This window comes from Phyllostomus discolor, chromosome 1 (genome assembly GCF_004126475.2).
Source record: "Phyllostomus discolor isolate MPI-MPIP mPhyDis1 chromosome 1, mPhyDis1.pri.v3, whole genome shotgun sequence".
Taxonomy (NCBI): Eukaryota; Metazoa; Chordata; class Mammalia; order Chiroptera; family Phyllostomidae; genus Phyllostomus; species Phyllostomus discolor.
Genome location: NC_040903.2, coordinates 67,897,599 through 67,919,211, shown reverse-complemented (window position 1 = coordinate 67,919,211; position 21,613 = coordinate 67,897,599). Strand labels below are relative to the sequence as shown.

The 21,613-nt window shown below is 36.6% G+C and overlaps 2 protein-coding genes across 10 annotated transcripts in view; one reads left to right on the top strand and one right to left on the bottom strand.

The window, feature by feature from the left end:
* The window catches only part of NUDT5 (nudix hydrolase 5), a 37,076-nt gene extending 35,531 nt beyond the window's left edge, over positions 1 to 1,545 (top strand). For all 4 annotated transcript variants that reach the window (XM_036024312.1, XM_036024300.1, XM_036024314.1 and 1 more), the window contains exon 10: positions 1,326 to 1,545. In XM_036024312.1, the coding sequence (XP_035880205.1) occupies positions 1,326 to 1,435 (110 nt within the window). In that variant the 3' untranslated portion in view covers positions 1,436 to 1,545. The remainder of the gene's footprint in view (positions 1 to 1,325) is intronic.
* The window catches only part of SEC61A2 (SEC61 translocon subunit alpha 2), a 42,720-nt gene that overhangs the window by 13,931 nt on the left and 7,176 nt on the right, over positions 1 to 21,613 (bottom strand). For 5 of the 6 annotated variants that reach the window (XR_004902778.1, XR_004902779.1, XM_028505342.2 and 2 more), the window contains exons 4-11: positions 17,526 to 17,604; positions 16,594 to 16,725; positions 16,365 to 16,474; positions 11,254 to 11,407; positions 10,140 to 10,300; positions 9,630 to 9,827; positions 7,451 to 7,642; positions 6,909 to 6,985 (exon numbers count right to left, since the gene is read on the bottom strand). Coding sequence is in view for 4 of the 6 variants with exons in the window: in XM_028505342.2 (XP_028361143.1) it covers positions 6,909 to 6,985; positions 7,451 to 7,642; positions 9,630 to 9,827; positions 10,140 to 10,300; positions 11,254 to 11,407; positions 16,365 to 16,474; positions 16,594 to 16,725; positions 17,526 to 17,604 (1,103 nt within the window). In the remaining 2 variants the exon portion in view is untranslated. Of the gene's footprint in view, positions 1 to 3,722; positions 4,812 to 6,908; positions 6,986 to 7,450; positions 7,643 to 9,629; positions 9,828 to 10,139; positions 10,301 to 11,253; positions 11,408 to 16,364; positions 16,475 to 16,593; positions 16,726 to 17,525; positions 17,605 to 21,613 lie in introns of those variants that run through there. The other variant, XM_028505340.1, reaches the window with a different exon arrangement.

Genomic DNA, 21,613 nt, shown 5'->3' with positions numbered 1-21,613 from the left:
ACTTTTCACCCAAGGATATTTTTATTGAGTTTGGTGAGATAGGAAGGGAGGGAGGAAACACCTGTGTGAGAAAGAAACATCTATCAGTTGCCTCCTATATGCACCCAGATCGGGGATCAAACCGGCAACGTTTTGATGTATAGGATAACACTCCAACCAACTGAGCCATCCAGCTAGAGCTCAATAATTTATTAGGTATTTATTCAGAGAAAGTTGTGGCCATCAATTATAGGTAAGATTTAACTTTGAGTCAGACAGATCTGACTGGATTTGAGGCTCAGCCAGCCATGTACTGGCTATGACCTTGAACAGGTCTCATAGTCTAAGTTTTTCTCATAGAACAGAACAGGAACAAGAGATAGATAGCCCCTGTGTTTGAGGAGGCATGAGTAAAAGTAAACTAGATAATGTTGACACACAAAGCTTAAATTTACATGCTCTATTTCTTTATTATTTATTTATATTAGAAATTATTTTTAAAATTCCCCCCTTCTCCCTAACTTCCCTTCTGGCCTTAGAAGAGGGGAAATAGAGAGCAAGAAAGGGGAGGAAGGTAGAAAGGGTTATGCAGAAGGGATGAGTAAAAGAGCCAGTTTTCCTAGCTTTACTAGAATCAAAATATAATCATCAAGTAGTTTATTCAACAAATCACATCTGAGAAGTAGGAAGGATTTTTGAGTTCAGTTTGTTACAAGGAATGCACCTGCAGGCAGAGTAGGAGATACCCTGCCTTTGAGGATTAAAATGTCTCAGCTTGTTCTAAACAAGTAGCTAGGAAAACAAGTGACAGATTTGAAGTCCAGTAACCTCTGAGTGAAACAAGTTTTCATTAAAAGCCCTTTGTAATAAGATTCTGAGATCTCATTCTTGATAGAATTCTGATCCTATCATGCACAGTTAATTTGCTTGTACAAAATATGTGTCCCCTAGCAGCGGGGATATCCTCAATAAGCTACTTAGTGGTCATCACTATATAGCTTCATAGCAGCCAAGTCTGACAGTGAGCTATAAATGAACCAGTGGATCTGTAAAGCTTTGCTATTTTAACACATAAAATCATCATCTCTAATATATGTGCTCTTCTGTCTTTATTCTTCATTTTTTGTTCTTGTCTCAGGCCATAACTATAACCCTGCTTTGTTATATGCTTTATTCTTCCACTACAGCAAGATCTATGAAGGCAGAAAATGTCTTGTTCATTGCATCACCAGCATCTAGCATAGGGACTGGCCCATAGTAGCTACTCAGTAAATATTGACTGAATGATAAGGGGTATTATATTTTATTAACTTCATTGTCTAACTTGTATCCTTTGCCTCCTGCAGCCCTGGTAGCTGAAGAACATCTGACAGTGGATGCTAGGGTCTATTCCTATGCTCTGGCGCTGAAACATGCAAACACAAAGCCATTTGAAGTGCCCTTCCTGAAATTTTAAGGGTAGCCATGTTCTTCTAAATGAGGCCACAAGGCCTTCTTCACTAAGACTTTGTATTCATCTAAGAGATTTGAAAGTACCTTTTTCATAAAATAAAAACAAAGAATGCATGTGGTGGTATGGAATTGTAATTATAGGTAGGCTGTAGCCTTCATTTAAATGCCGAATCCAGGTAATACTATTGGAAAAGAACATAAATGCAGATATGCCTATTTAACCCATTTTTTTAAACTTCAGCCACTATCTATTCTAGTCCAGTAGATAAGGGTCCTATTATAGAAAAGACCTGAATTCTAAATTAGATCAACTATTCCCACCTCCAGACCCCCAACATAGAATTCTGTGGGCGAATATCAAATAACTGTTTACTTCATTAGTGTTTAAACAGTTTTAAAACATTATATATATATATATTACAGCTTTCTTGGACCCTCCTAATTATCTGCTATATGGAATTAATCTGCATAGCAGAGGATGAGAATAACATTCATGATAAGCGAATGCTTTCATTTAGCTATTGTCATTATATCTACCTAACTAATACTGAAGGTAAACCAGCTCTTACATAATGAAAAATGGTTGATTCCATAATGAAAATACAGGATCCTTCCCTCTAACACATGTGGACATACTTTAGAATGTCACTTCCTAGCCTTAACTAGAAAAGTTCTTAAAAAACCAAATCCATGGCAATACGATTTACATGGTTTGGGACATTATTGTCTTGGTGTTCAATCCTGAGTGTAGCCAGCAAGGCTGACAAGCACGAGAAGCCCAGTACAAACTACTTTAAAGGAGAAACTGATTGTTTCTGGCTCATGCCATGCCTAAAGCCTGTCGTCCAAAATGTCTACCAGGGTTACTGGGCCACCTTACCTCTTGGCTGAGCTGGAATCTTGGGTTGACTTTTGTGGCCTCCAAACTCCAGGGTCATTGCCTTTTCAGCTTAGCCCCCCACAGAAGCCTCAGGATGACTCTTGTTGGACAGCCGTGTCATGATTCAAGCCCTTGACCCAGGCGGGAGTTAGCCAGGCCCCTCAACTAGATAAAATAAGGGTACTGATGCCAAAAATGCTGCAACACATTTCATTTGTCTACCGGTTCACTGACTTTTCCAGAGATATTTTTAAGCATAAATATAAGATCTGTATATTGCACTCCTTAAGGATAGAAAGAATTCTGGAACCCGAGGACTGTATAAATCAAGTCTACTCTCCCAATATACATTGTGAAAATTAAGCCCCAAGGCTACTATTTGCTTACAGTAGCCTTCCCTTCTGCCTGTAACCCCTTTTTAAAAATCTTCACTTTTAAACATGGGCATCATAATTCTCCAGAGATCTTAATCCTTTTCCCTGAGCTCTCAAGGACGAGTCCTCTAATTTCCCTTACTTATGTCCCTCTTTCAAAATCAAGAAATAAGGCATGTATAAAATACACAGACTCTAGAGTAAACCTGTCTCTCCAAACAGACCAGCTGTTCCTAAGTCACTCCCTATGGGAACTGAGAAACATTCTCTTAACTGTTGAGAGAGACATTCGTTAACACCTACCTGTCCCTTCTGCTTTTACTCCTCCTAAGAGTGCAACGTTGAAGTGACAGCTAAATCCTTACACATAACCTCGATGGTATTTATGTTATCTATAAACATCAAAGGTTATGCTTTGGAAATTAAGTCAGTTTGAGAGCTTGGAGTCTGGACATTTTCATCAGCTGGCACTGTTGATTTGTCAGGATTTAAAAGTTGATAGTTTCCTATAAAAGCTGTATTTTTTAACCTCACTTGAAAAAAAAATCAGCTATAATAACACTAAGTCCCTAGTTCTACAGTAACAGTCTGCAGCCCTTTGGAGATGTTCACCAGTTAACCATCCTTGTCGTCCTACCTGTTTCTACTTTCTCTGCCTTGCCCCTGTAGTTATTCCACTTTGTGATCCTAAGCTAAGAAAGATATACTACTTCCTGCACTTACTAAGAAGGTAAACAATGATGGAAAACATACTTCTGAAGTCTTTCAAAAAGTTTGATCTCCTTTTGGACAATAAAGCACATACTTTAAAAGTGAATTGCTGATAAAGAGCTGCATTTCAGATGGGGGCCGGGATACCACTTGAGACCACTGCTTTCCTGTCTCCAAACATCAGTGACATAACTAGCTGAGTAACCTGAAATGGTTTACCATGCCTCAACAGTCTAGGGTTAAGCACTGAACTACCTACATTTAACCTCTTGCAATAGGCATCTCAGGATGGATTTTGCATGAATACAGTGAACCTACACAAAGCATTTAATATCAGATGGTTTTATTTTTCCAACACAACTGCAACAGTTGTATTAAATAAAAGTTTGTAAGTCTACTGTTTACACTCATGTTGCTGCTATAAAGTACAACAACGTACACAGATTCCTAGCATGAATTACTCATAGTTCACCCCCACTGAACTACAAACATTGCTTGAGAATTAGATCTTTGCTTTGGGGATTAAAAAAAAAAAAGAACTGGGCTTGGTATCTTTAAAGAGCATTCTCAAGTGACTTGAAATTCAAAGGCATAGCCAATACAGTAAAAACAGCACCAACTGTGCTGTCATGGGGAACAAAGACGAATGGAAAACAGACAGTAATTATAAGCAGTTTTTCTAGTGACAGAAGCTTTAAGAAGCTTGATTTTGCCCATCTGGGCTAAGTGGCTGCTTTGAGAAGGGACAAATAGAAGGGGAGGCTTGGAACAGGGATACTGAGTTTTAAATGTACAAAAAGTAATTATATCTAAAATGTAGATTAGATATAAATGTTCCAGAACTCATTGAATAAGCCCAAAATACTGGAAAGTGGCAATCTGAACTACATTTATTTTTAAACAAGTGGGGGGAATACTGAGTGTTTTGAATGTTGTGTGCAAAACTGATCCATGTCACCTCACCATCACTGAACACGGTAAGGCGGGTAGATTGGTTTCCAGCATCACAGGCAACACTACATGTATATATTTTCTAACGAATAATGTAAACTTTAGTTTTAAGGCAGCTGGTACTAATGCTGCACACAGGCTTAGCTTGGTGCCCACTTCAGAAATGGGACAGTTAGCACTTGAAAAAAAAAATGAGGGAGAAGAGGGGAGCCAGCATTATTTGACAAAAACAGTGTGTCAAAATGTTTTCCCTTCCCACAAAAAAGTATTGGAACATTTAGAAAAACAAAGCACCCATCCCACCAACTTCAGCCTGTTCCTTAACAAATATTTCAAAATACTGATAGATAATAGTGACTGCAAGCAGAATTCCAGTGCCAGAGCCAATGGCCCCGAGGAAGTCGGCCAACACTGACAGGGCGCCAATGCACAAACCGCCGAATGCAGCTGCCGTGGGGATATACCTAGAAGACAAAACCAAGTCAGGCAGCAGAGGGAAGTGAAAAGGGGCAACAGAGGCAGTAATATGGTGAAGTGTAATTAATCCAACAGGGAATAGTCTGCAGTACTCATGGGATGTCCATAGCAGTTACACGTTGATGAAAACTGACCAAGGGAATGACTTACTCCCTAATTATGAAAAACCAGTAAATAGCCAAGAAAGGCAATACATGATTTTGATGGTAGGAGATAGAATCCTCAACAAGATTTAAGTAGTAAAATGTTTAGTATCATCTTAAAATGGGTAACTTTTAGCTCCCTCTTCTAGATAAACAGTACATTTCAAAATGATTTCTAAATACCATAGTTACATGACAAGATGTGGTAATACTCTTCCAACAATAACTCAACTTTGGCTGCATGTTAGAATCACCCATTAAATATAATGAGATTATATTTAAAATACTCTAGAAAGAAAAAAGGGAGATGGTAAATGAAACAAGAATGACAGAATAATAACTACTATCTAAAGATGGATATACTTGGCTACATGCAGATTAATTACACTACTCTCTGAAATCTATGTGCTCAATAAATACAATTTAAGTGAAAATACTAATGCCTTTTCAACAAATAATTATGGAACAACTGGATATCCACATGCAAAAGAAGGTATCTAGACCTCTATCTTACACCAAACACAAAAATTAGCTCACGGCGGATCAGGCTGAAACGTAAGAGTTGAGACTCCTAAGAGAAAAATAAATCCTTGTGACCTCGGGTTAGGCAGTGGTTTCTTCAATAACAACATCCAAAGCAGCACAAAGCATCCACAGACAAAACAAATGTACTGAACATCATCAAAATTAAAAACTTGGGCATCATCAAGAAAGGGAAAAGACAACCCAGAGAAGGAGACAAAATATTTGCAAATAAAATACCTGACAAGAGACATCAAAATATTTTTTAAACAATCTTACAATTCAGTAACAAAGACAACCCAATTAAAATCGAGCAAAAGTTTTGAGGAGACATTCCTCCAAAGAAAACACACAAATGGCTGACAAAGACACTCAACATCATTACTCATCAAGGAAAAGCAAATCAAAACCACAATGAGATATCACTTCATACCCACTAGATGGCTACATACTAATCAAAATGCAAAAACTAGTGCTGGAAAGGATGTGTGGCTATTGAAACCTTCACACGTGTACAGCCACTCTGGATGGTAATTTGGCAGTTCCTCACCATGTTAAACACTGTTACTATATGACCTGACAATTCCACTCCTAAAGAAATGAAAATATGTCCACATAATCCTTCTACAAGTATGTTCATAACAACATTCATGGTGGCCAAAAAGTAGCAACAACCCAAATTTCTATCAACTGGGGAATAAATAAACGAAATGGTATTATCCTTACAATGGAATATTGTTCACAGATAATGGATGAACTCGGAAAACACTATGCTAAGTAAAAAAAGCTCTTCACAGAAGACCACATATTATGTGATTCCATATGTATGAAATGTCCAGAGTAGGCAAATCTATAGAGACAGAAGGTAAAAAGTTGCTGCCTGGGGCTCTGAGGATGGTAGAGGGGTAGGAATGGGAAATTATGGTTACAAGGTTTCTTTCTGAGTGATGAAATGTTTTTAAAATTAGAATGTAATGCTTACACACAGAGTATACTAGAAAAGAAACACTAAATTATGTGGTTCAGTTGAGTGAATTACATAATATGTGAATTATACCAATAAAGCTGTTAACAAAAAACTGATGCCTAAGACCCACTCCAAACCAAATAAATCACAATTCCTGGTGGTGAGATACTTGTAGTTTTTAAAAGCTTCCATGTAATTTTATGTACAGCCGGACAACAATGAAAAGAACCTCCTATAGCTGGGCTGTGAAGGGGAACACAATTCCAATTTAAATAATTTAGGTGTCAGTTTGATGTGTTAAATTTTGGTCCTTTTGTGTGCAGTAGAAATGCTTCAAATATGAATTTAACAAAGAATAACATTTGGCAAGAAATGAAAGACTGAAAGAAATGAAAAACTGAGTACATGTATCCCCCTCAACCCCCATCAAGAGTGAACTCGAATGACCTTACCTATTAAGCTCATGAACCATCGAGGTATCTCTGTGGCCCCTCATTACCATCTGCTGTTCTTTAAGCTGTTTAGCCACCTGTCAAGAGAAAAACAACTTTTAAAATCAAACTCTGATGTCTCACTGTTAACTATCTTCCAGGTTCTGTGTGAAGTGCTCTCCGCACACTACTAAGACACAATAACCCTCAAGTAGGCACTGTCACATCATTCCTATTACTCCACAACCATGTTACCCGTTCATTAAACCAGTGTTTCTGTTATTATTATTATTATTATTACCTCCCTCCCTCAAGAAAAATTAATACTAAGGAATAAGATTCTATCAGGTAGGGTTGAGCTTGGGAGGGTCACAAACCATTATAAAATCTATAAATGTTTCACCTATCAGGAACCAATTTTTAACCCCCCTGAGGGTGACATTACCGCATTAAGAATGCACGAATTCAAGTTTAAATTACAAAAGCAATGAAGAGTATCAACTACCACTTTGTCACCTAAAATTTGTAAGTTATTTTTATTTTGAAATGAACCGAATACTTACATCTTTGGCTGAGGAACCAGACACCTCTATCCACGTCTTAGAGAAGAATGCACATGACCCCAGCATGAAGATGACATAAACAACCACATGGACAGGATCCTCAAATATGGCACCCATGGACTCAGGAGGAGAAAGAAAATAGCAAAGGCCTCCCACTGGGTAAGAGCGAGCAGGTCCTCCCCCACTGACATCCTACAGAACAAGGACAAAAAGAACAAATGACCAACCTAACTTGTCAACCATTTTTATGACTTCTCAAACTCCTCAAAAATTACGACAATCTTTTAAGTTTAAAGCACCTACAGCTAATGGCTCTATATAACTTAAGGATTTGCTTTTGTATCTAACATCTTCACTCCTTCAAAATTATACAGTGAGCAACTCTTAAAGATGTGGATATATAATTAACAGAAGAGCAATTTTAAAAAAATTATAATGTAGCTATAAGAACCTTCCTTTCCTGAAAACAGAAACATTACATTTATAGTCAATCTCTGATTACATTTAGACTCTGAAATTTTCTGAACTATGTAAGTATGCAACATGTTAAGACCCTTACATGAGTCTTTCATTTCAAAGCATTCTATTAAGAATGCAAACAAAACAGTGACAGAAATCTAACAACTTACTGCCTAAACTTTATCTTGTTTGTATGTGTTTTAATAAATATATAAAATGGGATTTTTACCTACACAAATATTTTAAGAATTTTTATAGTAACAGAAATGGCAATAGCATGTGTTTGCTCACATTAAATACAAGTTTTGGGACACAAGGTACGGGAAATGGTTGCAATGATTAAAATAGCTGATTCCTGAATTTTTATTTTCCAAATGATTCTTTTACTATGCTCCTAGGATTACTGTTACCAAATCAAAAGCACCATTTGTGACAAATTCAATTTCACAATAATTTTCTCATTTAAAAAAATCTCAGTCAAGGTCACAACACACTCCATACAACCACTCAATGAATTTATTACTTTGAAATTGTTATAGTAATAATTACTGCTGGACTATTAGCTCACAAGGAAAGAAAAAGCTCTGTTCCCCTCATCACAGGTAATCCAATTTCTGTTAAATGAATGGAAAAGGAGTATTATAGATAAAAGGGAATCCTATTTCCTCCAACTAACATTCAAGATCCACTGTCTTATCCTGTTAAACTTTAAATTTCTTTAAAAACTGTCTTCAGTAAAAGCAGAAATATGTCAGTCACTATTAACTTATAATGCAAAAGGTAGTATAGGTAAGATAAATACACAGAATAAGCACCGTATTTCAGTATGACTATAAAATATTCTTTAGTGGAATATACATTTTAGATGAAGGGAAAAATACTCCTTAGGTGACAGAATTTAAACCAATCAAAATTCAGTCCTACAAAATCCTACAACACTCCAACAGCAATGTGGCTGGACTGCTTTAGAAGTAGTGATGATAAAAAGAACCTGTAAAAGGAAGTCAAAATTTACTGTTTCTGTTTACTGACTATTCTATGTCTAACAACTCTGTTCCCTCTTCAGTTTAGTAATTACATGCCTGCCTCCAGCCCATTAATCAGAAACTAGTTTATTGCCATTCAGGCCATAAAAAACTGGGAAACAGGAAAGGATAATTTCTGTATCCCATACATTATCAACAAATAGCTTCTTGGCCCTGGCTGGTGTGTCCCAGTTAGTTGGAGCATTGTCCTTTAGACCAAAGAGTCATGGGTTTGATTCCCAGTTAGGGCACAAGCCCAGGTTGCAGTTCAATTCCCAGTCAGGGCATGTACGAGATGGCAACAGGTCAATGTTTCTCTCTCACACTGTGTGTGTGTGTGTGTGTGTGTGTGTGTGTCTCCCTCCCTCTCCCTCTTCCCCTCTCTCTAAACAGTAATGAAAAAATGTCCTTGGATGGGGATTAAAAAATTTTTTTGAAAGAGAGGAAACGAGTGGCTTTGTTTTAAAAACCATTATTCTAGACAATAGTGGAATAACATTACGAAACAGAGAATCATGAGCGAGACTGTGATTTTAGCCTAAAAGGCCACTCAAATGAGATGTGAAAATGCTTTCTAGGCAAGTGACTCTGAAAACGTTATAGCAACTGCTTCAATTATGGCTCATTTCTTCTAGTTTAGAAACATGAAATGCAAATTAGAATTTAAACAAAGAATAAATAACAAAATAACTCACTGCCCACTGTCCTAGTATATTTACTAAAAAGTTGCCACTGAATCGAACAGACAGCATCTGAGAAATGACATAGAGGTTTGACACCAAGGCCGACTGAAGAATAATGGGGATGTTCGAGGTGTAGAAAAGCTTGATGGGGTAGCTGCTGTACTGTCCTCGATACCGGGCCGACTTGATGGGCAAGTCAACACGAAATCCCTAAAAAGTAAAAATTAAAAGAGGAACTGTACATATCACATACACAATACACAGAGGTAAAACAGTAACAGTAGGGAGTATGTAAAGATGCTAATAAAACTTAATCCTTCCACACAGAGACATACAGACAGAAATCCCTTTTTATGTCATTTTCATTCTATTTTTTACTTTATACCTCAGTCTAAAGAATCAATTGCTTGACTTGATTTTGAAACACTGACTTATTAGATACTAAACATTTCAAATAGCATCCTTCTCTTTAAGAGCAAAATAAAAATCCACATCCCACTTCAGGAAAGAAAGTATACCTACCTGGAAATATATAACAACAGCGAACACAAAAACGGTAGCGATGAGGTTCATGAGATTGGGTAAGTTCTGACGGTAGAAAGCCTCCCTTAAAGCTCGGACTTTATCGGTCCTGGTGGCCAGTAAATGAAAGAGAGCTATGACTGCACCCTCAAACTCAGTACCTGATAAATCAAGAGAGAAATGAACTGTAGACACATCATTCAAATTTGTCCCAAGGGTCAAAACAACCTTGAAACTTCAGCACACAGCAGAAAATATGAATCAAAATAATTCATGTGTTTATGATATAGCCTTATATGGAGCTTCTAAAAATATTTACATCATTAAGGTAAAATGTATGTTTTTTAGTATAAATCTGATGTTTTCTCAAGAGACTATTCTTGGTGAAAACAGCCAAAGTAAAATAAACCAAAATACTTCATTCATAATGCTTTGCTTCTCCTTTACTTTCAGGAAGGGAAGAGAGTACTGGGCGGGAGGGGGGGGAGGAAGGGCAGCAGCAGCAAAGCAGAGTAAAGAGGTCAGAATCAAAAGATACATGTTACTTTATCAAACTTGCTTGTAAGTTTATTTTATCAGGAACATTAATAAACCATTGTTGCTATTTTCTTAAGGCTGGAATCAGTTTACATGTTAACCATTACGAATCTAGGATGGCATCTGAGAGAAGTGGATAGGAGTAATGGGAAATCAGAGTATCTTTCCAAATTTAGGTGCATTTACCAAGCCAAGTGGAATAGCAGCAAAAGTATTAGTGCTCCCTGATGATACAAAGAATATCAGTCTTTTCACTTGAAAAATCCTAATCTACTACCTTTTGATCCCCACAGAATGCTGAAATCAGTCAAACTGATGAGTTCTGCAATGGCTTAGGCAAATAAAAATTTTGAAATGTTTGCAACCACTGAAATTTTAAATAAGCAGAGGCTGAAATTTAAATATTTTTTGAAGTAATATTTCATACCCACAAACCTATGCTTATTAACTTTTGAATGATAAGCATCAACTGTCCTCCAGAACAGCGAGCCCAGACGTCTACAGGCTCACACTGCTCTGCTACTTTCCAGCACCCATCCAGCAACACTCGTGCAGCCGCAGTCACTGTGCGATGTACCTCTGCCAGTGTTAATAGTAGTGGGGCTAAAGGCCTTCCAGACAATGGTTTCACAGATGTTGGTGGCAATAAAGAGGGATATACCAGACCCCAGGCCGTAACCTTTCTGTAGCAGCTCATCTAACAGCAGCACAATCAAACCAGCAACAAACAACTGTGGGGAAAGAAATGCAAGTAAGCAGAAGCAAGAAAAAATTCAAGAAAGGGGAAGACAAGCACTAATGGCTACTTTCAAAGTATGACCTTGTCTAGTCTAACATTCAAACCTAACAGTTGCAATATTACTATTATGACTGCATTTTTTAACCTTCTTTAATCAGAAGCCAATTCTGAAAATCGGGATTACAAATATTGCTATAGCATATAGCACATTTCAACTTTTAAAAGACATTACATTCTGAACAATTTCCTTTACAGTAAGGAAAATAAAGCTTATTCCCTTAAATAAAGCTTATTAGAAAGAACACTGTAAAACAAAAATGTTCACAGCTGTAGAATTTAAGACAGTGAGAAACTGAACATATCCCAAATATCCCCAAGTAAGTGAAAGGCCAAATGAATTACAGGATAATAAGATGCAACTGCACACAGCCATGAAAAGAAACGTATGTAAACTATGTTGATATATATTTAAAATATTATATATAATGTCTAATGTCATAAAGTAGAACAAAAATTAATATGTACCAGATATAAAAATGCACTCTATACATATAGTGACAAAGACAACAGAAATTTATAGATAGTTAAGGGTTCACTAGGTTCTTAAGCTCATATCTTTTTAAAAAATGAAAGTATACTAACTTTGACTTGTGTGAACCTGAAAATTCTTAATTTTCCTTTTGGAGAAGACATTTCTATAAAAGCATGTACCAATTAAAACTAAGCCCTAGCCTTGAAAATGACCTTGGTCATATGACTACTTGCCCACACTTCAGTAACCTAATCAAACACAGAAGAAAATACGCTTCTACGCCCCCAATCTCACCCTGTCCCCACTACAGAGACACCCTCCTACAAAAGTGAGGAAATGCTACTTCCAGCTCTGAAGCATCCCCCTCCTTACTCAGTTTCTCTGGTATAACCCTACTAGAATAGAGAACAAAGTACAGTACACATGTGAAACATGTTTAACTTACACAGGGTTTTCTATTCCTCCATTTGACTGCCATTTCAATGGCTGTACAAAGCCTAACTTGTCTACTGACAGCCTTTTTAGTTGAACTTTGAATGGACTGGAAAAAGAGTATCATTCTCAAAACTTCGAAGTGAGCTGATAAATCCTTTACTGTTTGAAAATCAAGTTTAAGATTTTGACAAAAAAAGAAGTTAGGACTTATTACTGAGATTTTATTTTGACCACAATTATGTAATGGATAAATACTCCCAATCATACAGAAACGCAAGCTTACGCAGGGAATAACAGCTGTCTACAAACGATCAGCCAACCAAAAAGTATTATCATGAACTTCTGACTAAGTTACTTGTCCAGAATCATATGGGCAGCTCTTAGTCAACTTAATTCTCCAAACCACCTTTTCAGATCAATGTCCATCAGATGATACAGCAATCTGTGTATATTCCATGAAAATCAAACTCATTTTTCTAACTGAACAACAGAATTATAGAGAACCTAAATAGGAAATGGTTTCTATAATTAAAGAAATAAAATAAAAGATGATAAAATGCATATATGCCTATGAGAATATTTAGACACCAGGAAGCTGCAGTACCTCATTGACCAGAACGGTGATAAGAACTGAATACTAACTGCACGCTCTTGTACAATGTACACTCTATATGAATCTCTAAGGCAGGTATGAAAACAACACTGCACATTTCAACCCTACAGAGGCATGCATGCGCAGACACATAACTTAGTTTGACAAAACAATACTTACCTTCACAACGTGCCATGCATACTGAGTTTCATTTTTTTTTAAATTTTAATCAAGACCCACTACTTAGATTTCAAAACTCACTAGTTGAAAGACACTGACCATGTAAATAAAAAGAATAATTAAGGTGAGAAATATCTTAAATAACAACATGCAGAAAGTTTTTACAACCTATATTTCTAGGTAAAAAGACACTGATCCAATCATGTCTCTTCAGTGTACCCACACATTTTCAATATTAGCAATGCATTAAAAAGATGCAAATGACCCTGGCTGGTATAGCTCAGTGGATTGAGCACAGGCAGCGAACCAAAGGGTCGCCGGTTCAATTCCTAGTCAGGGCACATGCCTAGGCTGCAGGCCAGGTCCCAGTAGGGGGCACATGAGAGGCAACCACACATTGATATTTTGCTCCCTCTCTTTCTCCTTCCCTTCCTCTCTAAAAATAAATAAATAAAATCTTAAAAAAAAAAAGATGCAAATGGGTCATTACCCACCCATGATGAAACATATTCCCCTATACATTAACATCAGAAGAATTTACCATGACACAAGTATTTGTACACCAGAATTTATGTAAACAAATTAATATATATTCATTTTACTTGTTTCATTCCTGATGTAACTATTCTTGGATTTCTAATACTGAATAAAAAAAATTAAAATGGCCTAATTCCCTTTTATATCAATTTAAATTTATAACTGACTCATAAAGATGTCAATACTTTATCTAACTAACCCAGAACTGCTCAGCTGAGGTTCTGTAAAAGTCTAAATCTAGCCTTAGTAAAATACTTGAACAATTTTACTGATGTATAATGTTAAGAACTAGATGCCAATTCTGAGTATCTTAATTTTTTAAAAAGATTTTATTTACGTATTTAGGGAGAGGGGAAGGGAACGGGAACGAAACATCAATTGGTTGCCTCTTGCACACACCCCAACCAGGGACCAGGCCCACAGCCCAGGCATGTGCTCTGACCAGTGACATTTCACCTTGCGGTACAACACCCAACCAACTGAGCCACACCAGCCAGGGCAATTCTGAGCACCTTTTAAAAATCAGGGTTATTCTAAACTATGGGTTGCATAATGCACATGCTAGTAAAACATAAGGCAGCAATAGGTATATCAGTATCCTCAACAATGCCAAAAGCAGATGAAGAAAATTTAAGTACTCAAAAGATACTAATTCAGTTTTCACACAATCTTCTCTTCCATCCATTCCAACTTTTCTTTCTCTAATTCCCAAGGCTGTAAGTTTACCTAGAAGTGTTTTTTTTTAATGGAGAAATAATGACAATGTTATTCTTTAAAGAAATTTACTTTTTACCAAATGGGAACGAACACCCAGGGGCTCAGGAAACTGCCCAAAGGCTCTGATTATTCATTAAAAATTCCTCCCCTGTCAAAAGACAAAATATTTCTATCCCATTGGAAAAGACCTCCCTATTGTTAATGATGCCAATAAATACCAAAACAATCTAACTATGCTTGTTCTAAATCACACTCACTAAATGATCTCTTATTATGATCTACTTCCTAAATAAGGTTTTAAAAAAAAGATGATTAACTATGCCAGTCTGAGATGGTCATTTCCTTTTTTTCCTTTTTCTTTTTAGAGACAGAGAGAAACAATGATTTGTTATTCCACTTATTTATGCATTCATTGGTTGCTTCTTGTATGTGCCCTTATCGGGAACTGAACTTGCCACCTTCGCATACTGGGATAAACTGAGCTACCTGGCCAGGGCCCATATTTCTTAATACATATATTAATAAACTAGCATTATGATTTTATTTACAACTATCTTTCTGACCCGGAGCCTTCTGCTCATTAGAAAAAAAATGTCCTGAATTAATCCTAATTTCATGGAGTGAGAGGCATTTCCAAGATAAGCAGGACTCCAGATATCTGCCCAGTTTAAACTATTTTTAAACATTTATTTATTCTGATTAATTTTTTATTTATTTTTAGAGAGAGGGGAAGGGAGGGAGAAAGAGAAGGAGAGAAACATCAACGTGTGGTTGCCTCCCATTCGTCCCCGACCAGGGCCCTGGCCCACAGCCCAGGCACGGCCCCGACTGGGAAATCAAGCCAGCAACCCTCTGCCGTGTAGTCCAGCGCCCAGTCTACTAAGCCACACCAGCCATGGCTAAACTATTTTTTTAATCCAATAAATAACTATATAATTAAAGTATAATCCATTCTTGGGCAACTTCGCTAAATGATTTTAAAAGATTGCAAATTACAGAAATATCTACCAAACTTTACACACTTTATGATGCTTAGTAGAGGCATAATAATGTTGGTCTTCAAATATTCTGTTCCAAAGCATCCATTTTAGAAATCCATAAAGCACACGCATGGGTATTTCTATAGTATTTCACTGCCTCAAATACTATAGATTTCTAATGTCATTATTTTTCGTGTCACTAAGAAAAATAAAACTGCAGATTAAACTATGACACAACTTACAAAGAAATTTTATTTTCTACTTACAAAAAAGTTATTTTTAGATGCAATCTAGCTGGCTCTTTCTGTGCCTTTGTGTATATACAGTAACTTTATTTCAAAAACAAATCACAGAAGAGTTTTGGAAGACATTCTAAAAGGTAATTAAAGTCAAATATATGTTATATCAATGACTGGTGTGATAATATGAATAGCTATAGTCAAGCTGATACACATGCAGGAGAAAACAACTATCATGATTGCCACCTAGCTGGCAACAGTTATAAAACACAATCCACTCTACGAAAATACCCTGGGTCATAGCAGGTAGCTCAGTTGGTTCGTGTTGTCCCAATACACCAAAGTTGCAGGTTTGATCTCTGGTCAACACACCCATGAATCAATCAATAAATGCATAAATAAATGGAACAATAAATAGATCTGTGTCTCTCTCTAAAATCAATAAAAGTATTTTAAAAAACACATCCTGATCAGACATCAAAATGTGAAAAACATGCATCTTAGAATTGATGAAACGCAGCTGATCCATAATTCATCATGTCACACAGTTTTGAAGCTATGAGAATAAATTTTAAATTTTCACATCAACATAACTGATGCGTGTCACTTCAATAATCAAAATGTTATAATTAAATAATTCAAAGGTAAGAAAATGAACATATCAATCACCCAAAGAACTGTTAGGAAAAGGGGATCAAACCGTTTTGTCATCTGTATATAAAAACAGGCTTTCCTACCTGAATGATGATGAGGAGGCAGATGCCAGCCCCCATTTCAGCAGGGTCCCCATACATGCCCGTCATGACGTACACAATGGCTTGCCCGATGGTGATGATCATACCAAACACTGACAAAAATTGAGTGGGAGGAAGTACATGTTACAGCACAGACATAAAAAGACTAGAAAAACATCTTTACCACAAAATCCCTACATTGAAAAGGCTCTTTAATTGTATTAATGCTCACATTTCTGGGCTCCATTGAATAAAGCTCTATCTTTGGGTGTATCTCCAACTTCAATGATTTTGGCTCCAGCTAACAACTGCATAATCAAACCAGATGTTACAATTGGGGAGATACCCAATTCCATTAAAGTGCCTGTAAGGAAAAGGGAAAGAGGTAAATAATCTTTACTATACACAATACAGATTACCTTGTAAACGTCCCAGTCCTTAATTACATCTACATTACATACATACTCAAATATTAAAAAGCAAATTTTCATTCCTTAAATGTTAAATTACTCAAAAACTCTACTAACACAACCTTGCAACAATGCATTAAGTAAATATTACTATAAATATTATACAGGATGTAAGTTTCTGTAAATTCTGAAATTGAAATGTTAAAGAAATCTGTTGGAAAAAATCTTCCAAGATTTCTTCCATTTTTAAAACTTACACTAAAGATTTTATTTTAACACAAAATTAAAAATTACATACCAAACCCAAAAATTACATATCTAGCTAATAAAAAAAATGACACTTAAAAAGATTTATCCCTCTTGTAATGCAGTATCTAAAATTGCATAGAAAGTCAACTAAAACAATGTAGAATAGTTAGTGGCATGAAAATGTTCTTGGCATAGCATGTACCAAAAAGAAATAGAGAATAGAAAAAAATAGGAAAAAAAGAAAACCTGTAAAAAGGTTAAGAACCAAAGCTCTAGACAATGATAATCATTCCATTTTCTGTATACATCTATATTCTGTAGGTATTTCTAAAATTAGAATAAACACATGGTTCTATAATTATTTACATATTTATCTCTTCTCCCAGGCAATGAGTTTCTTTTATCAAATCCACCCACTCCTTGTGGACTCTAAAAATAGTTCCTACATTTTCAGATCTATGTGATGTCAGCACTACTACAGAGGCAAAAGAAAAGAAGTGCATACCTCTGTTGGATGCAAGAATAACTCTCATCCAGTAGAAAGGATCTGCAGAATCTGATGACATGATTCCAAATAGTGGTATCTATAATGTAACAAAAAACATTTTACAGAAATCTATTGTTAAAATTAAGTTTGAACTTATTTTGTAATGCATTTACACAATGTTTGCAATCCTTAAAAAAAAAAACCCACAACCTCTCATATTCTTTAATAAAACAAGTATAACTTAAAGGTAAAGTTTTTTAAACACATTTTTTAAATTTTTTTTATTTATTTATGTTTGGAGAGGGAAGGGAGGGAGCTATATAGAGAGAGAAACATCAATGTGCGGTTGCTGGGGGTTATGGCCTGCAACCCAGGAATGTACCCTAGCTGGGAATCGAACCTGCGACACTTTGGTTCACAAGCCTGCACTCAATCCACTGAGCTACACCAGCCAGGGCAAAGGTAAAGTTTTTTAATGAGAACAAAACAATAGAAATCATTACTTACAGCATTTCACTAGTAAATACTCCCATCAGTATGAAAATTTGTTGCACACCAATGTGAATATACTTAACAGTATTAAACTGTATACTTAAAGTGGTTAAGATGGTATTTGTATTTACCACACTTTAAAAAATACTATCAGTAAACTACAGAATATACCTATCTTGTCACAGAGTAATTGTGCAAAGCTATGAGTACTAATGACAGCCAAGATCATACTCCAAATTAGACTGAAGATGATATACATAGTAGAAAATTATGCAGCCACTAAAGATTGTACTTATGAAGCTTATTACAGAATGAGGAAGTGCTAATGTTATAACATTAAGTATAAAACATTGGTTGTAACCTGACGCAACTTTGCTCTCAACCCCCATCCCCAAGGAACATCTGGCAATATCTGAGGATATTTTTGGTTGTCACAACTCAAGGGAAGATGCTACTGGCATCTAGCAGGTAGAGGCCACGGGTACTGCCAAACATCCTACAACACACAGCACAGCCCTCCACAACAAATACTCACCTGGCCTAAAATTTATTGCCATTGTTGAGAAACTCTGGTATATAAAGGGAAAGGCATAAATTTTGTATATTTAAAGTAAAAGTTTGAGGGAAGGGGGATATAGGGGACTAAATGGTAATATAAAAAATGCAACAAATAAAAAATGTAAACTAAAAATAAAGGTTCAACACTAAAAATATGTACAGAAGTAACAAGGTATAAATATTTTTTATACCCTAAACAATGATTATCTTTGGGTGGTGAGATCATGATTGACTTTTCCTTCTTTATTCTTTTCTGTATTTATCAAAAATTTTCTAAAATAATGTTTCCTATTATATAACCCATGTTCAGGACACAGCACTGAGCCAAACCCCTCTCTCACCTTGTGGGAATCAGACACAAAGAAAAATACACTCCCAGTTTTCAAAAACCTTCTCTATATGAAGCTGATTTTTTTTTATTGTAAAAGATGCTACCAGCAATTTTAAACATCCCATCTGGTCAACCTAAACCTCTCTGAATATCTGAATTTATTAGCTGGGATGCAAAACTAATAAAAGCAAGAAGCTTAGATGTCTGAATTATTAGCTGGGAGCAAAACTGATGAAGAAATAAGCATGGATCTATACATACCCTTCAACTAATATGAGAGACAGAGAGGAAGAAAATTATATAAAAACCAACTAACACTACTGGATAGGCCATATCAAAATATTCCATAAGTGGGAAACAGTCAGTCAAATTACTTTCCTTAAGTACATCTGGTAGAGAGAGGCACTACACCTCCATGGTTAGACTCTAGATGAAATACTGAAAAACTCAGCCAATCTCCTCTAAGAAATGGTAGTCTCTCCTTTCCTGTAGTAAGCAGGATTATTAAACTCAGTAATTGTACCAATTACTCAGCACTGCACATGTACTCAGGATTGTACATGTACAAAATCATGTACACAACTCAGTGCTGTACATGTACAGAATCATGTACAATATAGTTGGATAGCAACAGGAGCTATTTCCCATGACTCTGTCACAGTTGCAGAGTTCCAGACTTTGCACTATATTATATCTGATAATTGGTTTCAATCAGACAAAATATACTATAGTACTTCAGAGAAACAAGAATTTCATGATTTACTGGAAACCCTGAACCAACCACATGGACAAACAGAAAGTTAGCACTAGGGATTTCCAAAGATAGTGGGAAGTAAAAACCAGAAAGATATTTCTGGGTAAGATGGCAAATTGCAATTAAATTAAAGAATTTCCCTCCCTGACACAAGAAAACACATTATTTAACAACATGTAAAAGAGTAAAAGCTAACAAGAATTTTAAAAGCTAAGGAAAACAAAAATAAAATCCGTTAGGCGGCAAACAAGAAAAGGGATGATAAACACGAAGCACTGGTGGTCATGGGGGGAGGAAAAGAGCAGACAATGGAGGAGCAGAGAGACAGCACAAAGCTGCTCCAACCATCACAAAGGGAAGGCAAGAGAACCCTCAGAATTTCCGCTGCATTTCGAACCCATGAGAGACCAGAGCAGGCTGCAGATTCCTTCTCTACCCCTTGGACTAGGACAGGAGTAGAAAGAGCAGCTGAGAAGAAATGATGAGGAGCGGGCCAGGGGGCTCTCTCTCCAATGGGACTGACGATGACAGGCCTACACTGAAATGGGAGTTGGGCAATGCTCTGGAGTTGGGAACTGAACACAGCCCTGCTCGGTCAGGTGGGGAGAATCCTCACAAGACCCTGAACAAAAATTTAAGAAGAAACAGAGGGCTGAGGCAGGCAGCATTTATTGCACCCACCTCAGCTTATCTCACCTTCCACCACCTTCCACCATTCCCTAGAGTAAAGAAAATGAGATAGAAGACACCAAACCCTTAAATTGTGGCTGGAAAGGGGAAATAAAGCTGTTTGAGGATCAAGGGGAAAGAGAATCAAGAAATCACCCACATGGAGCAGAGAACTGTTTAAGCAGGAGAAAGTCAAAAAGACACAACTTGGCAACTATGTAAACATACTATGGAAAGAAAAATACAGTAACATAAAATGCATAAATGTACTACATGAAACAGCCATAAGAAATGTCATACTTAAAACAGTTACCATCTAGCCTTTTACAGAAAAAGGTCTGCTGACCCCTGGATTAGAAGATACACTACTGTCAAGATGGCAAATCTCTCAAAACTGATCTGCAAATTCAATGCAATACAAATCATGACCCCAGCAGTCTTTCTACAAAAAGCAGTAAGTTGGTTCTAAAATTTATATGGACATATGAAGAACCTAGGATTTTGAAAAAGACCAACAAAGTTAGAGGACCAAACAACAACAACAAAAAAGAGTGGTTTACTATAAGCACAAACACAGATCAATGGAACAGAACAGAGAATACAGAAACAGATCCATCCGTGCAGGGTTAACTGATTTTCAACAAAGATGACAAGGTAATTCATTGGAGAAAGAATATACCTTTTTCAACAACTGGCTATCTATACAGGAAAAAAGTGAATCCCAACCTTACTTCATGCCATACACAAAAAATTAACTTGAAATAGATCATAGACCAAAACACACACGCTAAAACTATATTTAAATTTATTTTATTTTATTTTATTTTATTTTCATTAATTTTGAGAGAGAGAGGAGAAGGAAGGGAGGAAAAGAGAGAAACATCAATGTGCAGGAGAAACATCAACAGGTTGCCTCTCATACACCCCCAGCTGAGGACCTTGCCCATAACCCAGGCACACGCTCTGACCAAGAATCAAACCTGGGACCTTTCAGTTTGCAGGCTGGCACTCAATCCACTGAGCCACACCAGCCAGGGCTATTTATTTATTTCTTTTTTAGACAGAGGGGAAGAGGGAGACAAACATCAATGTAAAAGAAAAACATTGATTAGTTGCCTCTTACACGTGCCCCAACTGGGGACCTAACCCGAAATTCAGGCATCTGCCCTGACAGGGAACTGAACCAGTGACCTTTCACTTTGCAGGACAGAGCCCTACCAATTGAACCACACTGGTCAGGGCAAAACTATAAAATATTTAGGAGAATGTGGGAGGAAATTTTCATGACCTTAGAACAGGCAA